This window comes from Heloderma suspectum, chromosome 4 (assembly GCF_057233095.1).
Source record: "Heloderma suspectum isolate Gila_16-S chromosome 4, 16-S_ref, whole genome shotgun sequence".
NCBI classification, from domain to species: domain Eukaryota; kingdom Metazoa; phylum Chordata; class Lepidosauria; order Squamata; family Helodermatidae; genus Heloderma; species Heloderma suspectum.
This window is the reverse complement of record NC_139461.1, coordinates 107,920,497-107,940,628: the sequence shown is the minus strand read 5'-3', so window position 1 is coordinate 107,940,628 and position 20,132 is coordinate 107,920,497. Positions and strand designations below refer to the sequence as shown.

At 44.2% G+C, this 20,132-nt stretch overlaps 1 protein-coding gene across 1 annotated transcript in view; it reads left to right on the top strand.

The window, feature by feature from the left end:
• Positions 1-20,132, top strand: part of PHACTR1 (phosphatase and actin regulator 1) — a 396,386-nt gene that overhangs the window by 338,091 nt on the left and 38,163 nt on the right. The window contains exons 8-9 of the mRNA XM_084850304.1: positions 14,246-14,454; positions 16,647-16,803. Coding sequence (XP_084706430.1) covers positions 14,246-14,454; positions 16,647-16,803 — 366 coding nt within the window. The remainder of the gene's footprint in view (positions 1-14,245; positions 14,455-16,646; positions 16,804-20,132) is intronic.

Here is a 20,132-nt window from a genome sequence, read left to right as displayed (position 1 = left end):
TGTACTTCTTTCTATTTCATTTACCAGCCTCACATATTTTTTAAATATTCTACTTATCGTGCTAATGGATTAGGCATGATGATGATGATACTCTTGTGATTTTGTTTCTCTATATTTATTTGTTGATGTTTGGGGTGATTATGATAATTAGAATAGATTTTAAATGAGATTGGATAGGGCTCAGAATACTTTTAATCTGGGCAGTTTACTGAAGCTTTTAAAAATGAAGCAACATGATTAAGAAAATAGATGAACAGAGTTGATGCAATATGTCCATGGCAAAGGGTCCCTGGCTTCCAAAGACAATTGGTAGTGGGAAAAGATCAGACTCCTGTTGTTAACTGCAGCCCATGTCGTCTCTGCAGAGTACTGGTAGACCAGGGGTAGGACCTCAGGCCCGCGGGCCAAATTTGGCCTTCCTTGGGTCCTAATCTGGCCCTCTGGAGTTTCCCAGATGGCCATGCCACCTTTCTCCTGGCCACCAATCCTTTGGTGGTTTTTCAGCTTTTGCACTCCCCACCCAAAACACACACACACACAATTCTAAAAGCTTGAAATGCTTCTCCTAAGGCTTAGTTGCTGGCAGTATCAGCTTTAGGGGCCCACCCTTTTGGCCTTTGGCCATGCCCACCACTGGAATGCAGCCCGAGAGCTTTTCCAAAATGGAATTTGGCCCTTGGGCTGAAAAAGATTCAGAGGAGTTGAACCCCTTTCAGTGTGAGGCCAAATTCCATTTCAGAGAAGCTCTTGGGGGCCCCATTCCAGTGGTGGGTGGGGTGAAAGGCAAAAGGGGGGCAATGGTCAAAATACTAAGAATACCAGCATATTTTAGCTTAAAAGCTCTTACTGTCAGTAACTAAGCTTTAGGAGAAGTGATTTGTGCTTCAGAATGCTGTTGGTTTTTTTCACAAGGTTTCTGAAGTACACTCTCTTATTTAAGAAAACTAAATGTTAAATGCTGAACACAGAGTTCTCCAAATCAGCCCAGAGTTGAGGCCAATGGAGTCAATATTGCAAACTTTTATGAGACGCTGAAGAACTGTTTATGGCAAACCTCAAGCCTGCATAATTGCTCTGCAGGGATAGGGGGTTTAAACACCGCGACTTTAAAACATCCAGTTCTGGCTATTGCTATGACTGCTCATCTTAATAAGCATAACTGATTATGGATTGGGATGGTATTTGATTATTCTTGATCACCTCAAGCTTAGAAAATGCATTAATCAGACTGAGATTCAATCAGATGACAATTCTTCGAAAGGGGAGGAAGCAGAGCATTCACGAGAGGAGTGACAGTTTCCCCTATGAAAGAAACGTGGCTTGAGGACACTGATAAATATTTGGGGACACTATTACTCCTGCAGTGAACTAACAGCCAGAGTAGACATGACATGAATTGTGTGAATGCAATTGATGTGCATATTTTTTTGTTATTTATTTATTATTTCTTTACAGCATTTTTACCCCACTCTTCAGCCAAAAAAGGCTCCCAGAATGGCTTACATAAATTAATAATTACTTTCCCTTCCCTCAGGCTTACAGTCGAAAAGACACAACACAAAAGGATAAGGGACTTAGTACTTAGTTTCTTATACACTGCATTCAGGCAACACGTTAACCCACCCTGGGTTAGCATATTGCCTGGACGCAGTCCATTTTCCACAGGGTGGCAGTGTGGTTTATTTTTCTCAAACGAGCCACCTTGAGAACCATGGCTTGTTGTTGGGTTGGTCAGGGTGGTTAACAAGCCACACTGCATGGTTAATGAACATGGAAAACGTGCTGCGTTCAGACAACATGATAACCCACCCTGCGGAAAAAGTACTGCGTTCAGAGAGCACGATAACCCGCCCTGCGGAAAACATGCCTCATTCAGACAACACAATAACCCACGCTTCAACCACAGCCCACACTGGGTGGGTGAGCATGTTGTGTGAACCCGGCCACTGTGTTCTTCCTAGCAGGGAGGGGTGAAGTGAGCTCCCTGTAGCTGTCCCTTCTCTGGCCGATGTTTACCCTTGGAAGCAGGGGGCGCAGCCTCCCAGTGATCCTTGGTTCCCTGGCTCATGGATGAGGCCTGAGTTTGCAGCCTGTTCCTTCTGGCAGGAAGGAGTGAAACGAATTCCCTGCAGCTGCTCCCTCTCTGGCTGTGTGCATGGGGCAGGTGGTTCTTCCCCTTGCCATGCTGTTCTGCCAAGAAGGCAGGGGGTGCAGCTTACCAGTGACCTTTGGTTCTCCGTTGGGCGGATGAGGCCAGAGTCTGCCATCCCAGGGAACTGACAGTTGCATCTGTTATGGAGATAGCAGCAGTGGGGAAGCCGGAGTGCCTTGGGACTGTGGGAGATGGGGAGAGGAAGTTTAACTCCTTTTCTTCCTGTCATGTCCCTGACACAAATAGCCTCTCTGCAACTAGGAGAGCCTCTCCCAAACAGCCTCTCCACATTTCGAGGGAAGCTCTCACTAGCGCCAATGGAAGCATCCCTCGGAGTGCAAGTAACAGCTTCAGCAAGGTGGTGTTTTTTTGTCAGGACTGAGGCAGGGAAAGAGAGAGAGAGTGTGTGTGTGTGTGTGTGTGTGTATGTGTGTGTGTGTGTGTGTGTGTGAAACTTCCCTCCCCACATCCCAGAGGCCCAAGGCTGCTCAGGCTTCCCCAGGACTGCTTTTTAAGTAACAAAAGAGCATGCACGTCCATTGCATTCACACAATTAGCTTCACTTCTAGTTCACATCTAGGTCCCAGCCTTGCCATTTTAAAGGGAAAGAAGGCTGAGCAGGCTAGGAAATAATCCCATGGTTCTGAGCAAACCCACATTCAAATATATTTAATATGATGATATCAGGATAATCATACTTCTCATCTATGCCATGCTTTACAATAGTTCTTGATACACATCAGCCTTACCCAACTCAGTGCCCTCCAGAGGTGTTGGAGTAGAGGTCCCATCATTCCCAGCCAGCATGGCCATTGGTTTTATTGTACAAATTGGCCATACTGGCTGGGGATTATAGGAGCTGTAGTCCAACACATTTGGAGGGCACCAGATTAGGGAACGCTAAAGTATATCATCTCAGTAATCCTGATAACAATGCTGTAACAGTATTATTGTCCCCATTTTGCAGAGAGGGGACTGACCATGCAGCTCTATCCATGCCTACTCAGAAGTAAGCCCCACTGAGTTTAGTGGGACTTACTCCCAGGTAAGTGTGTATAGGATTGCAGCCCGAGGCCAAGAATAGTGGCTTGCCTAAGGCCCTCTAGTACATCCATAACAGTGGAGGTGAGTATGGATGTTCCAGTTAACAGCTCAGTCTTTCAGCAGCTACACTGTGCTGCCTCTCAAAGCACAGGTAGCAGAGAAGCTTCAATACATTTTAAATATTAATTTAGTAGACACTGATGAATTGTTGTGGAATTTTTACAGTCTTGGTTTTATTGTGCAGCCTACTTTTTTGGGTTAGCAAGACTCTCCATGTCCTTTACTGGATGCCTCTTTTTTATCCTGCTACGTACCAAGCTCCCATAGATGCAGCAGGAAACCTTTGAACAGAGGCCTCTACAGAGCCCCTTGCTGTGAGCTTCCCATGGGCATCTTTCTAGAAAGCTGGGCCCCCAGAAGCTGGAAGACTCATGATGCCTTTCCATAGCAAATTCATTGCCCTGAATCATTAACTTGGGAGCTTCTTCACAATCCTCTTAGACCTGTCCCTGTAATGCAGTGCAGTCCCGTAAAAATTTGTGGTCTGATTTGTGTAACCAACAAAGCAATAAACCACCTAGTATATGTATAAGAGAACCAGAAAAATGGGGTAAACATCACCATAGTCTGGAACAGATTTTCTAGATGCCATCTTTCAAAATGGCTGCCACCAAATTTTAACTGCACCTATTTCGGCTCCTAGAACACCAAGGCTGAGGGTCCAGGAAAGGCTGTAACTATGTGAGCAGTGTCTGACAGAACACTCAGAAATAGGGATGTGAGAACCCCGCGCTGCTCGTCTCTCCTCCCCTTCGTCGAACCACGCAAGCAATCGATGGTCACTGTCGATCGTCCCACAAACCGTTTGCGGCTTCACTGGGGTGGGTTTTTTGCCTCTGGAACCCTGTTGCACAAAAAAGGGCAGGTTCATACACAAAGCCTCGAATTTGCGCACTTTTAAATCTCTGAAATGCGAACATTCAGCTCCATCTGTGCAACATTTGTATACAGTATTGAGATCCTGCCCTGCTGCTGACAGAGACACCCCATCCTCCAAGCAAAAAGAATAAGCTGATGATGTGTGTTGGGCAGGCCTCCCATGTTTCCCAACTGAGCAATGATCTTTCCATGTAGTGAATGAATCGACCATTTTTCATTCTGTAAGCCATTAACATGATGACTCATTCATTGATTCTGCCTGCTGCTACTCTCCTCTCCTTTGTTTTACTAATGCTGGGCACTTGAGTCTTTTGTTGTCTGAGAACGTGCACAATTATATGCTGGGGTCTGGTCACTTCAGTGCTGCTACCTCAGAGTAGAAGACATAGGAATTTTTTTCGCCGAGATCCTGTCCTGTCTGCAGAAGAGGGCTTATTGCTTTATGCTTTTGTTTGGAGGATGCTGCTCTTACAAATTGTAGGTTCCTCTCCACCCCTACTTTTCCTTCTCTCTCTCTCTGTGTGTGTGTGTGTGTGTGTGTGTGTAGGCTTCAGGCTACATTTGCTAATTCCCCCAGAAGGCAACTTATCTGAGTCTTTGTAAACCTTAGAAAATGTGCCACTGTGATGTGGCAACCTCTCTCCAACAGTCTTTGAGGAGGGGGATGGGGCTTCACTGGGACAGGCACTGGACTAGGCTATATGGGGCAAACCTCTGGTAAATCAGGGATATTTGGAGGGAGCTCAGAGAGGAAAAAGCAGCAGTAGCTCCATCCATCATCAGAATGAGTTTTGTGGAAAGAAGGCTGCTAGCTAGGATAAGGCTTTCTGAAATTAAAAGCTGATCTCTGGAAGAAATTACGTTTATGCAGAGAGAGAGATGACCATGTTGGACTAGGAGTCAGGGGAGCCGGGTTCTAGAACTTCTAGTCCCCACTCGGCCATGGAAGCTCATTGGGTGACTTTGGGCCAGTCACAGACACTCAGCCCAACCGACCTCACAGGGTTGTTGTTGTGAGGATAAAATAGAGAGGAGGAGGATCGTATATGCTGCCTTGGGTTCGTTAAGGAGGGGAAAAGGCAGCATATAACTGTAATAAATAACAAAAGAAGAAGGATTTGAAAGAGCCAAAGTCCCCTTGCAAGAGTGAGGCTTCTGTGGAAGCAGGTGGAGGGTGGCTTTGACCACTTCTCTCAATCAGCACAGTTTTTTTTTTGGTTCATTAGAACATGAGAAGACCCACTCAACTCTCCCTTGTTTACCTCATTCATTCTCTTTAGCTGACTGCCTGGGGGCTGGGGATATAACTGAATGTCTACCGACTACAGTCAGTCAGAGATTCATTCATATCCCTGGCTGTGGAAAGGGCAGGGGGGAGAGGGACTTACTTAGGCATGCTGCAGTGTCTGAATGGAAGATGTGCCTTTCTCTCTTCTATTCCTACCAAGCAATATCTCTTCTTGAGGTACACAACTGTACACAACTGCAGTCCCTTTTGGTTTCTCCATTCTTCAATTAATATATGTGCAGGCTGCGTTATGGCTGCGTTATGGCTATGGTATTGCTTGTCATCTCATGTGTTCAAGTAGCATGCCCCCCCACATGCACACTCTCCATTGTGTAGTGTATTCTTCATGCAAACGTGGATGAATTGCCCATTGTAAAAATACAGCTAGTTGGAAGCTCTGCTTCTCAGAGCATGTTGACTTGAGAGAAAATGCCATGCAAAGAGTTACATGCTGCCTCCCAACCCAGGATCAAAGCTTCTAGCTGCAGTAGGATAATGTTCTCAGCTCTCTCTATTGTACTACCAACCAAATACAGGAGTGTCTTATCTTAACAGTGGGTAGCCTCTGTTTCGTGGGAACACTGGGAACTTCTTCCCATTCCTTAATTAACAGCACTCATTTCCCCTTGTCCTACTTACCTTGAACAGTCCAGGTACATTCTATGTGTGATTGCTTGCCCAATAGTTACAGATACAACCACGTCTTGTCCTGGCCCTGATGCAAAGTACACATTTTCCCAGCATATGCAACCTGAACTGGACCACTGCTATAGGTCCCCTGTACAATTCCTTCTTTCAGGGATGTATTGTACACAGTCCTGATTTTGCACGTATCTTTTCAGGCAGAGAGGGCAAAATGCTGGTTTCATGATTGTATTTATACATCCTGAGCTAAAAGGCTGTTCTGAGGTGCCCGTCTTCTCACTACACTCTAAAAAGGCTATAGAAACTGACTGAGTGTTAGATAGAGAGCTAGGTTAAAACTCTAGCTAAGCCAAATTATTAATTCGGTCATAATTGAATGCAATTATGACTCCTTGCATATCTCCATAAGTAAAAGAGCTAGAGGCTTACATTTTAAAACAAAAGCTGAAGATTCAGGGAGCGGCCTGGAATACCCCTGAAAGGGGCAGGCCCCTGGGGCTACAGCTCAGCTGGGCTTCCTTGAGAAAATACCTCTTAAGTGCTGTCATCCATCCTACCTATGCAAGTGGCAGTATGGAAGGCTCCCTGTTCAGGATTGTAGCCACTCCATTCTACCCCCCCCCCCATTTTCTGCTCCCCACACACAGTCAGTCAGCATGCCATGGCCACTGAGCATGCACAGCCTCATTGAGCTGTTGGGGTGGGGGTGCCCCCCAGTTAAGTTTCCTTCTTCCTGAATATTTTCTGGACTTCTGCAAACCCCAGACGGGCCCCTCCTGTGGGGTTCCTCCAGATAAGCCTGCTTGTGCCACCCTTTCGTGCCTGGGTGATGCAATTTTGGCTACATTGCTCACAGCCTGAACAAATCATTGAAGGAGTTGCAGGTGGGAACCAAAACCTATTTAGCTTTGCAGACAGTGCAATATATCTTCCCTACAGAGACAATGAGCAAGATATTTTGGTCATTCAAACATTTTGGCTACATTTGTGAACTGCCCAGAGAGCTTTGGCTATGGGGCGGTATGGAAATATAATAAATGAAATGAAATAAGCAACAATACTCATAGCCTGAACACTGGAAATAGAGGAATGATAAGCAGAGGAGAGAAACCTATTTAACCATGCAAAACGATCTATGTTCCTTACAAAGAGAATGTAGGGATGCTTCCACATGGAAGTCTCCTAGCACAACCAGTCAAAAGAAATTGTGCAGCTGTTCTACCTTTTCTTCCTTAATTAACATTTTGTGGAAAGAAAAAAAGATGGAAAATGCAGTGGGAAAACATGGGAGGGTCCATGCTGAAGATGATGTTGTCTGTACCCATTGAAATTCCCTAAATAAGGTGATTGCATGAGAAAAGCATTGTCTCAAAGCGCTATAAGGTACTTTGGTAATTACAATGTTTTTAGCAAATCTGTAGTGGATTAATATAAAAGTACCAAAGTTTTGACAAGTATGTTGAATGTTAAGGTTGGTGAAGATGCCCTACTGGATAACGTGGCCAGATGCAAAACAAAGCAAGCTGCATTTTTAATAGTTGGGTGGAAGAGGGAATTTCAGCAGTGTTACTTGCATGATCACCTATACCTGCTGAAAGTCGCCTTCTACTCAGCCATCGAAAGTTCAGGTGCTCTGTCCCCTTTGGCATCATCTGGATTCCTTGCTGCTAGGATAGTGCCTATCCTGTGCCAGAAAGTGTATCAACCGCTTTATTTAGTGGGTTCTTCTGAATGAGAGACAGGCATGGCTAGAGCAGAGGGACTTGCTTGTTTCTCTGAGGGAAAAGGGGAAGGGAATGGTCTCTCTCACCTGCAGGGAATGACAGATTCTGGTTTCCTTTCAGGGAAGTTTCCCATTTTCTGCCTCCTAAGCCTGGATAGGCAGACATTCCAGGCCCCCTATGATTTCCCTGGCTGAGGGGGGACAGTGGTGGGAATGGGAGTGAGAGCAGCCTGCAGTGAGAGTATGTGTATGTTTGTGAGATGCCATGGAACCCAAAGACCCATTCCAGCAGCAATCTGACTATTTGTTATTGGTGAGGAGAATAGTTTGCAGAACATATAGGTAGGAGGGTTGGAGTAATTCTTGCTGTGCAGAAAGGGCACATTTCTGTCTTCTGTTGTCAACATTGGGATGTGTTGCTGGTTAAATTCCTCACACAATGGTGCTCCGATATGTACAGCTCCAGTTAAATCATATCAAGAAAATGAGGGGGAAAAGGAGAGCTTTTTAAAAATGCACTGCACATTCAGTGGGCCACAAGGAACTCCAGCCCTGCCCAGCAATTCTTCCTACTCATGAAGGTCTTCCAGCTGTTTCCTATGAGACCTTTGGGTTTTTTTGGGGGGGGGTTCTGATGGCTTCCACACTGTGACAGTCACACAGAAATGCAAGAAGCAGAAATATGTACAATCAGGTATGTGCGCATTTCGCCAGCACTGATACCAGAAGCATAATTGCTGAAAATGAGGTTTGTGCGCATTTCCAGTCTGCATGACTGGCAAGGAGGAAGTGGAAATAATTAGGTAGGTATAGCACCATGCCTGCAGCAGCTGGAAAAGGAACTTCCCATTTCTCCAGATATATATATAGTATATAATTCCCGCTAGTGTGACAGTGGTATCACCATCATGGCCATATTTCCTGCGCTGTCCTTTTGGTTATCTCACAGCCCAGTGGTCACCCCAGCCAAGCTGAAACACAGACATACAAAATAACACCACACAACCAAGAGACCAAGACCACACTGCCCCTTTGATTATTTATGTATTTATTTATCTATTTATTTGGGCATCACATTTCTATTCCGCCCAATAGCCGAAGCTCTCTGGGCCGCTGTTCACAGAAATTACAACCAAAAAGCACACAGTAAAACAATTATTTATTTCCCTCTTGGGCTAGCTTGCTCTCATCTGATTTATGAATGAAGGAACTATCTTTTTCTTTCTGTTTGTTCCTCTTGGGAAGATATTCTCTCAAACTTTGGAGTTACATTCTAAGTTTTAGGAGAGATTTGCAAGATAATAGCACATCTTCTTGCAGTGGCTATCTCAACTTGCCACTGTGAAGGAATAGTACTTTCTAATTGTTACTCAGAAATTGAGGGCAATGGCCCATTTCAATCTGAATGAAACGACCGTCATTCAGGTAGGAAGGGGGTTGCTTGCTCCCATCTTTTTCTGGATCTCTCTGTGGCTGTGTCATTTCTCAATTTATTGAATGCGCAAAATCAAAAGGTCCTTGGCAGCTGCGCTTTTTTTTTCCACTCCAAAAATGCACATATATGCAGATGTGCACATCGGGGGCAAATGCGAAAAAAAGAACAGCAAATGCACAAAACTGAAGGGATAGCTGCTGAAGCCGTTCGCCGAACAGACGATCGGTGAAAGCTGGGGAGAGCTGGCGAACAGGATCGCCATAGCGCCCGAGACTTCGAATCTCTCGAATGGAGCGGAGCAGGTGCGGGCGAGGAGGGGTTCACAAACTTCAGTTCAGGGAGCCAAACAGAGAGATCATCACAAAGTAGGAAACAAACGTTCGCGACATCCCTACTCAGAAATCAAATTGAGAACTGAGAGCAAGACTACTAGTGGTCAGGAGATGGGTCTGTATTTCTCTGTTCAAGTACCTATAGATTTCTATGGCTAACAGGCCATCTAAACCTCATTCCTCTTCACTCTTCACTCTTCATTCCCTTTTGCAGCATTCTTTTCTTGTAAACAAAAATTCCTTTTTTCCTTTCAGATATACTGAATACTGGAAGCAAAACAAAAAATGTGCAAAATTAGAAACTGTATACAAATTCACTTGGAACGTGACCCTAAGGGATTGACGCTCTGTAGGCAGAAGGCTTCAAGACCCCAGGACCTTCTGTCTGTCCTATGCTCTGCCAGCCAGCACCAGGCAGAGCAGGAGGAACAGCAGAGGCTTTTACAGCCTCCTGTTCCTCCGGCTTGTTTCTTAGAGCTAGATGGGCCCTTGAGCCCCTCCAGCTCGCTCCCACATCTGGGGATGGAGGCAGAAGGACACAGAGGTTTGTGGATGTGGCATCCTGGCATCCTCTCCATTCCTTCCCCTCCTTCTCCACTGGTACGCCCTCTTTTTAATCCTTCCCAACCTCTTCTGCTGACTCAGACTTCCCCTCCCAAGGTCATAGCTGTGACTACAGCCTTGAAAGGGCAAATCCACTATATCCTATGGTTTTACTCTCCCAGGGACCATAGGGTTGCTCTGCCCCTGTTGCAAAATGTGGACTTCATTCGTGCAATGCTGAAGCAGAATGGAGTGGCACAAAAGCCACACAGCCGCTGACTGTTTTCCCAAATCCTGAAGCAGTAAGCTTAGTACTGGAATAATATAGTTATTCAATTATTTCAGTTGCACTCGCTGTCAAAACAATGTCTGTTAACTTCTGCAGCCCTCTGGAGATTAAAAAGTTGGTGACTGTTTCCTCCTGTAAAAGCAGACACTCTTTTCATAATGCATGTGGACAAAGCATCTTCAAAGTCGACTCGTCTTGATGCATTTTAAAGTTATTTTGTCAAGAAACTTCTCTGTTTTGGCAAATGTACTAATGTCTCTAAGGAGGCGGGTGTAGATTTTCAGAAGATATGTGCTTTATTTTAAAGACGTTGGTTGAGCCAAGCAGTGTGTCTTACAGATGTCTTTGACAGCATTGCCATTTATAGATCTGCTTGTCTCCAAAGAAAAATGAAACCCAAAGGAGGTATATTGCAACGTTAGTTGACATGAGCTTTAGCTGAGGTGCCTTGAAACTGCACATGCCTATAATCACACACACGCACACACACACACGCACACACACACGCACACCCTACATGAAATTATATGGCTTTAACACACTCACCTAATACAGTGTTGTCACGCACTACTAGTGTTGTCATGCACTACTTTACTTACCAGAAAGTAAGCCCCATTGAAGATGATAGAACTTACTTCTGACTAAACAAGCAAGGATTCCACTGCACATTAATATGATATAATATGATCTGATATATATAATATATATTAGTAAAGTTGCTCAGGTCTTAATCACAAGAGATAAAAATAAGGATCAAAAGTCTGAGTCCAGTAGCATCTTTAATAGGGCACAAGCTTTTACATGCTCTAGCCTGCTTCTTCAAAAATCATACTGACAAGATTAAAAAAAAATACTTAACACAAGAGATAGAAGGCTGACATTTAGCAAGGATGTGGTCCAAGGCCACCTGGTTCCCCGAGAATTCTGTAAACAGAATTCTGCCTCTCACTTGAAAATAGAGCTATGAAATGTAACTCATAACAGCACTTTTACAAAGAGCAGCAAATGAAGCTACGCAGTTAATGGAATGGAAGGCTGTGGGAAATTCTCCTTTACAGAGTTGAATCAGCTCTGGATGGAGTAAGAGAAATCTTTTGTGACAGCCAGGAATGAATATATGCTTGCCTCATCACTAAAGTATCAAAATTGTTAAAATATGGATAGAAAGTTGAAGTTTGGTGTGCCTGTAAATCGCAAACGCCCTGAATGGATTTCCCCTTCCTGCTTGCAGCCCCCACCCCATGTGCCCCCCCCAAAAAAATCTGCTCCAGAGGGTTGGAGGACCTTTGGAGCAGATTTGGGACATCCTTGGAGTACTGCAGGGGGGAGGAGAGGATGGGGATGTCCTGTTGCACAAGTTCCATTGAATGAGCAGACTTCTGTTCATGCAAGAGTTGGATCCAACCCCAAGTGTGGAAATGAGACATTTCCTCTCACATTACAGTTCTCATTTGTAACTTGATGTCTGTCTCATAATTACAGCCATCCAAATGGAATTTATGCCAGTTATGTGATGTCAGGGACGTGTGTGAAATCCACATTCCCATTCTTCAAATAGACTTTGATTTGGTGAGGGCGCATTTCTAGTGGTAGCCCAGAACATGCCTGCTCTTTTAGAATGCAAGCTATAGGTGTATATATCTTATTCTTTGGGGTGTTGGTTCCAAAGTAGGCTTGATTTAGCATTTATCTAATCATACATATATAACTTCCAGAACGATTATGATCTTGCATTTGCTGAGATATTTTTTTAAATAGAGTTGTTCTATGTGTTAATATTTCTGAGACATTCTATTTGGTTTACTATATTATCCATTAAAATTGCAAAAATTTGTAGGGAGGTACAGTTTGTTTAAAAGAAATAAAGAATGAAAGAAATTTACTTTCATTTAAATTATTGGAGTATGCCCATAAATTAAAAGTTAGTTGAAAGTTTTAAGGGAATTTCACACGCTTATATATCATTAGGAAGATTTTGGTTGACATGTTCCAAAACGGATTTTGTGTGTGTGGATAACATCAGTTTAATGTATAAAGTGGATTAAAATCAAAACCAGACGTTACCAGTCCAATTCTTCATCCATCTTTTATACTTCATAGGACAAAATTTGAATATCTTTGGTTTAGGCATCCATTCCCTCTCTTCAGTATACCCAGCAATGATAAATATTCAGTTATTTTTTATCACTCTATGCTTACAGTATCAGCAAAAGTGTATCTTTGAAGCGTAATGTAATCATGATAATATAGCTAATGGAAAATGATTTATTCCCAAAGAACACAATCCTATGGGAAGTTACCCTACATAAACTCTGTAGAAATTAATAGGAACTGTGCAGCGTTTTCATGTAATTTACTCTGTTAGCTGACAAAAGTGGGTGGGGCTGGACAACTGATGTACCTGGTTGCAATGATTGATGTAATTATAGTGTGATCATGGCCCACCCATCCTGTAGAAACCCTATGTGCCTCCCACGGCAACTGCGGGGGTTATTCTGCATGTGTTGAGGGTCTATAATAGATTTTTCTAAGCCTGCTCTGTCAATTCACTTAAAACCTTGAACTATCAGTAGATGTTAAGATGGGGGGATGTTATAATAAGCCATAGAGCTGTTTTCCATTAGCATACTGAGTTTATTACTGTTCCACTCTGCGTATATCAGCCTTCTTCAATGTGGTGCCCTCCAGTTGGATTACAGACCTCAACATTTCTGACTATTGGCTATGCTGGCTGGGGCTGATGGGAGTTGAAGTCCAGAACATATGGAGGACACCAAGTTGGGGAAGGCTGGCATATATTCTTCTCTGCATCAGTCAGAAACTCCTTGCAGAAGGAATAAAGCGGTACATGGAAATCCACCATGAGTTGTGCATTTGGTTGTATGTCTCTTTCCACTCTCAAGCATTTATAATCCCCCTTGTCTCTTGTGATCAGGCCCTCCTTAGGATTCCCTCCATTATGGAGGTAAAATCTGTGAGGACATGACAGGGCCTTCTTGGTGGTAGCTTCTACTCTTTGGAATTCTTTGTTCAAGGAGGCTTGCTTACCTCAGCCTAGCCTCTGTGGTTTTTATAAAAAGCTGCAAGGCAGCTCATCGGCTTGTATAGTTATAGTTTCTTGTGTTTGTTTTCTGTTTTGTTCGTTCTTCCCTTTTTTGTTTAGCTAGTTTGTATTTAATGATGAGCTGTGTGTGTTTTTGCTTATTTTGCTGGATATTTTAAATGGTTGCATGGAAACTACCATGAGTTGTATGGAAACTACCATGAGTTGTATGGAAATATGCAAGATATCGAAGAAATAAATATATTTAGATTTGTGCAGAGTGGAGACAAAGTCATACGTAGAACTTAAAGAGCAGTTACAGTGGTTTCTTTGACCATGATGTGAACCCAGTTTTGCAGTTTGTAGAAGAGTTTTATGCAGAAGCAGGTCAAACCTTAGCAGAGTAATTAGTCTTGCACTCCCCTCAGAGTTCCGCTGGTCTGTCCACTTTATTTTTTTTTTAGTGGCCCATGTACGCTTAGTCATTTAAATGCTTTGCCTGCATCTGCATGGGCAATAGTATGGGCATTAACCATTTGGTACTCTTCACAGTCACCATTTACCCAGCTTGAATTGAATCACGCTGCAAACCTGTAGACCTGTTTTTTCATAGCTCATCCCAGGAGAGGAAAGAGGACTTGCGCTGTGAGGATGCTTCTAAACCAGCACCGCTGCTCCAAAAATGTTACTTCTGTTTTCATCCTGTAAGATGCTCACAGCCTTTGATTTTTAGGAAGTGAATGATTCCAGTACTCTCTTCTCTCTCTCTCTCTCTCTCCCCCCCCCCCTCATTTTGCCCGATTTTCCCAAAGCTCTGGTTTACATGGGGGTGACAGTGTCACAAAAACCGGACCTGGGGGCCTTTCGGACATGAGACAAGTGCCAACTGTTGTGATCGAATGTGATGACAATAAAGAAAATGTGCCTCATGAATCTGACTATGAAGATTCTTCATGCCTCTACACACGAGAAGAAGAGGATGACGATGAAGAGGAAGACGAGGACAGCTCGTTATTTACAAGTAAGGGTCTTCTGCTCCCAACTGGCATTTGTGCTTTTCATGCAGCACTAAAGATGGAATGGTGCTGCTATAGTAAGGCATTCATGGTACACATTCCTATAACTGCTGTTAATAGTTCATAAATTGGTCTTGTGAAAGCACTCTCTAGTGGTCAGATGGGTAATTACCATGCCTCAGCATGGGAAAATAAAAAACATCCGAACATTTCTCCTAAGAAATGCCTGTGAGAATTCACCCATAGGATTTCACCCACAGAAACTGCTGGAGCACTGAAATACACACTCTCTCACTGGCCTATCCATAGACACCCATGCGTATTTGGGGCTTGCTCCAGATTCAAGGGGCTCTTGGGAAAGTGCTCTCTGGTGAGCCATCTCCTACATTGGTGCTCCTCAGCTTGAGTCCTGGTGGACAGAGCGTGGTGGCAGGCAGCTCCAATGAGTGCCACAGGGTAGCTTATGCCACGATTTCCATCCCACAATGCCTCCAGGGCAACAGTACAACAGTGTCACCACAGAGCCAGTGTGGTGTAGTGGCTAGAGTGTTGGACTGGAAGCCAGGAGATCTGGGTTCTAGTCCCCATTAGGCCATGAAGCTCATTGGGTGATTTTGAGCCAGTCACAGTCTCTCAGCCCAACCTAGCTCACAGGGTTGTTGTTTTGAGGCTAAAATGGAGAGGAGGAGGATTATGTATGTTGTCTTGGGTTCCTTAAGGAGGAAAAATGGTGGGATATAAATGTAATAAATAATAAATAAATAAATAAAAAGTACACAACAGTACTCTTGGAGGCATGGTACACTGGTGCACAGTACATTGGAGACTTGCTGAGACATTGTAGGGTATAAATGGGAGTTCTGAGAGGAGAAGGTGACCTAGGGCAGGTATCTGTGGTGGACCCTGCAGGGGTGCTGGGGCTTCAGGCATTGCCCATGGATGCTGGGTACTGATGCCAGCACTATGTATACTTATCCTACATACTTACTTGTGCACAAGTCACACAGCATATGCAGCATATTCTCCTTCCTATGCTGCTATTGTTAGCAACGTTCCAGACAGATTTTATGGGATTGGCATCAGGCATCAAAAAACTGATGGGGAGAAATATGACTCCCTCATTAAAGTCCTTAGATTCAGGCCCAGCCATCACTCCCCTCATAGAGATGTTGATAGCAGTCACTTGAATGAAGGTCTGCGGGGCAGGGAGATGAATGCAAGGCTCATTTCCAAATATGCTGCATTTGGAGTGCTCTGTCCAGTTCTGGGCGCCCCATTTTAAGAAGGACATTGACAAGTTGCTCTTCTTTGGAGGTGCTCCAGTCTTGATGGTGAGAGATCTGGAAATCAAGTCCTATGAGGAATGGTTGAAAGAGTTGGGTATGTTTCGCCTGGAGAGAGAAGATTAAGGGGAGACATGATAGCGGTGTTCAAATATCTGAAGGGCTGTCATGCAGAAGATGGAGCAGACTTGTTCTCTGTTGGTCCAGAGGGCAGGACTAGAACCAACCAGTGGGAAATTGCAGGGAAGAAGTGGCTAAACATTAGGAGAAACTTCCTAACCATGAGAGCCGTTCAGCAGTGGAACAGATTGCATTGGAATGTGGTGGGTTCTCCTTCACTGGAGATATTTAAGCAGATACTGTATTGCCATCTGTCAGAGATGCTGTATCTGTACCCTGCAGTACAGAGCCTGCATTGACCGGGGGTTGGACTAGATGATCTCCGAGATCCCTTCCAACTCTATGGAATTCCCTGCCCCACAGTCATGCATCTAGAGTGCTGTTGCTTTGATGCACTGGAGTGCCTGTCAGGCTTGCTGACCTCTTGTATCATTGATGATGGCAGCAATAGGCCTTGGGTGAGAAAAAGAGACTCTTCTCTTGGCTGAGACCAGAACCACCATGCCACTAATGCATCTGCACCGCTTGTCTAGAGCTGATGCACAAAATAATAATCTTGCATGACACAGCCATCATTGAGCACATAAGAAAACATCAGGCTTGCTTTAATAAGGAGCACAATAAGTGAATGGAAAGTCTTTTGAAATTGGCATCTAGTTCAATGTTCAGAGTAATGCCTGTCTTCCAGTGTAGGCAGGTTTTTTGTTAAAACTCTGTCGCTCTGACTTGGGTGACGCAGAAGGCATAGTTTGAGATAAAGTGCTGCTCTCCAAAGCTGCTTCTTTCTACCCAAGGTTCCCTGGCAATGAAGGTCTGCAGGAAAGATTCTCTAGCCATCAAACTTAGCAACAGGCCATCCAAACGTGAACTGGAGGAAAAGAACATTCTCCCCATGCAGACTGATGAGGAGAGGCTTGAGCTGAGGCAGCAAATTGGGACAAAGCTGACAAGGTAAGAACATCCATGGGATTGCCTACTCTTCACTGACAGTAAGCGGGGAGCTTACATCAGCAAGTCAGTTTTTTATTCTGCTACTGACCTTGAAGGCGCTGGGAGGGCTCTCTGCCTCTCATTCATCTCTCAGTCCCTGGGACTTGGGTTGAACAGGCAAGAGGGACACCACCCTGTCCTCACCTACAAACAAGCCGCTGCTGCGTGCATGCCACAGATAAGCACTTTTAATGCCGTTGCTTTCAATACACTTGGTTTGGTTTGTTCCATTTATTTCTCACACTTCCTCTAAGGAATTGTACGTGGTTTCTCCCATCCCCAACCTCTTTCACAATACCCTTAACTCTTTCCCCTTGAAATCGACTGAACTATAACGTGCTCAGGTTTGGTTGGATTGTGCGCTATGGGAGTAGTGATGAGCATAGTCGTTCTGTTCAAGAATGCATCTTTAAGGCTAAAGAGAGAGAACGAGGCCCTGTTCATTGACTTCTATTCCAGTTGCACTTCCCAGCCTCTCATTTGTCATATCACCACTTTAGGCTACTTTATCTTCCTGTGTGTGTTATGTACCCGAGCCAGCATTGCATGAGGCCTGTGGGGATGTAAAGGTTGTGTACACCTGCTGTAAAGGGGTATGGGTTGTGGGGACCTGGGTTGTTGGGCTCCGACCCTGCTTAGTCCCAGCTAACATGAATGCCAGGAGTGTCAGAAGCTGTAGTCCAAAAGCATCTGTAGGGCCACAGGGTTCCTATGCCTGCTTCCAGATTTCACACAGCGATCGTAGTCTTTCTCAGTACCTCTTATCATTCAAAAACTGGCATAAAGTGCGAAATGTAGGCCTGCTACCCACCTGACATAATTCTGGTACAGAAGGCATTTCTGTTTGGAAATTGTAAGAAAATGCACATGTTGCTGTCTTCAGCCCTTTGGAAACATATAATGCCCCAGAGAGAATTGCAGTTAATTTCCACCTTCTAGTTATATGCCGTAATAGTCATTGACATCAGCTGTACATTGCTTGCACATATACAGTGGACACTGAATCACAGCTGGTAGACATGTTTATTTTCCCATATCCTGGATATTATTCTTGATAAGAATATCCACAAAATGAATAAGAATATTCAAAATATGTTAATCCTAAATATGCAAAACTTTGCATCAGCCCTTCTGCCTTTACCCCTTCCCAAATTCCAAAACAGCCTTATGTCATGGAATTTGGGAAGGGATAATCTATTTGGGTATTTTCTTCTTCTTTTCTTTGCCTCTAATTCTTACACCTTTAGAACGGGGGTGAGAAACCCTTTTTCTGCTGAGGGCCAGATTCCCTCGGGAGTCATCTTTTGCGAGCCATATGCTAGCAGTGGGTGGGGCTAAAGTCAGTAGTGGGTGGCGCCAGAGCAAAAAGTGGGAAAGGCCACCCCTTCTCTGTTTCTCACACCCCTTCTCTCTCACACACACACATACACACACACACACACAACTCCTTCAGTCTGTCTCTCTCTTCCGCTGCCCGGTGGGCTGCTGGGGAAGGAACAGATAGCTCTTGCCAAAAGTCTGAACTGATCACTTGTAGAGGGCTTCTGAAATTGGGCCAAGCACCATATGTCTCCTTAGGGCTTCAGATGCCCACCTCTGTAGTTTAGAACACATTACCATCATACTATTAAAGCTTCCTCTACTAGAATGAGAGTTAGAGATGACTGAATTGCATTTGAACTTCTAATAGCATGCCATGCTATCTCAGCTGGGTAAGGAGATCCAGAACTGTGGATAATATTGACCTGATTTTGTTAGCTTAGCCAAGGGAAACGTAGGATGATACATTATTGTGCTGCTTCATTTTGACAATACTGATATTGAGGGAGAAAACCCTTAATTACAGAGAATCAGGAGAGAATTGTATAAATCTGGGCCCAAGACATTTTGAGTATCACATTACTTCTTTCGGAATGCAGGTGTTAAAAGTGTGTGTGGGGGGGCGGGGGAGAAATAGCCCATTCTTTAACTATTTGTTTCTATAGCAACCAGTAGATACTACAACATTGAGAGCTCAGTACAGAGACAGCCAGATGTGAAAGGGCACCGCTCATTAATAGTATCATGCATGGTAATTTGATAGAGGTGTATATTCACATCTAAATTGAGGGGAAGCAGAGGTGGTTAGTGATCCACCCTCCTCCCATCCATGCTGCTTCTCCTGCAAAATCCTGTAGCACAGCCTTCCCCAACCTGGTACCCTCCAGATTTCTATTTATTTTATTTATTACATTTGCACCCCACCTTTCTTCCATGGTGGATTCAAGGTGGCTGATGTTCCCAGGTGGTCTCCCCTCCAAGCACAGCCAGGTGCAGACCTGCTTAGCTTCAGCTGGCTGGGGAATGCTGGAAGTTGTAGGCCAACACATCTGGGAGGCACCAGGTTGAGGAAGAGTGATGTAGCATTTTAAGAAAATACACTGGGTGGTTCTCTGGACTTCTTCTTGCATTGGAGTTTTCAGCTGTGGAACAATTGGTCTATGAAAGCAATGGCCCTACCATTTACAGAAGCCCCATCGCTGAACCAAGACATCAGTTCTTAACCATCAAAAGCCCAGGATGCTGCAACCTATGCAAAATATATAGTTTGAGCCACCTGGAGCCATTTTCTCTTCAAGTGCCTTATGGTGCCACACCTGCTTTTTTCTTATGGCACGCTAGAGCCGGAATGGTGTGCATCTATCTTTCTGAGGCTGGTTTGTGGATGGATTCGTCATAAAATAGCAGGCTTAACTTTCCAGTTTTTTGGTTCTCTGAGGATCCTATGAATTGCTCTTTTTAAGGATATAAATGCATGGCATTCCCCTAAGAAGTATCCTGCTCTATGAGGGACATACGAGAATTTCGTTTGCACTCACAAAATAGTCGAGAATGCCCCATTCGCAACCTTGCATGCAAGCATGAACAGGAGAACATATTCTCTGAAAATATTTTGGGGATAGGGTTCACCACCTTGGATAGCTCCTTTAGAGTTCTGACTGAAACCTGGAGTGGATCTACAGCCCCTCCAAAATCAGAGCCACCAGCCTCCACTGCATGTGATTTGCTGTTGATATATCTGCCCTCCCTGTGTGTCTCATCTTTTTTACAAGCCATCTAATCCAGTGGCCATTGCCACATTTTGTGGCAGTGAATTCTCTAAGTGTATGTATATTAGATTTTTAGGCTGCTTTTCCACCAGAACAGCTATTAAAGGGGCTGATGACTTTTTAAAAATAAAAATATCCAAATATAAAACAATAAACATAGAATATCAAGCAAAGCAGCAAAAACATAAAAGTCTAGAATTG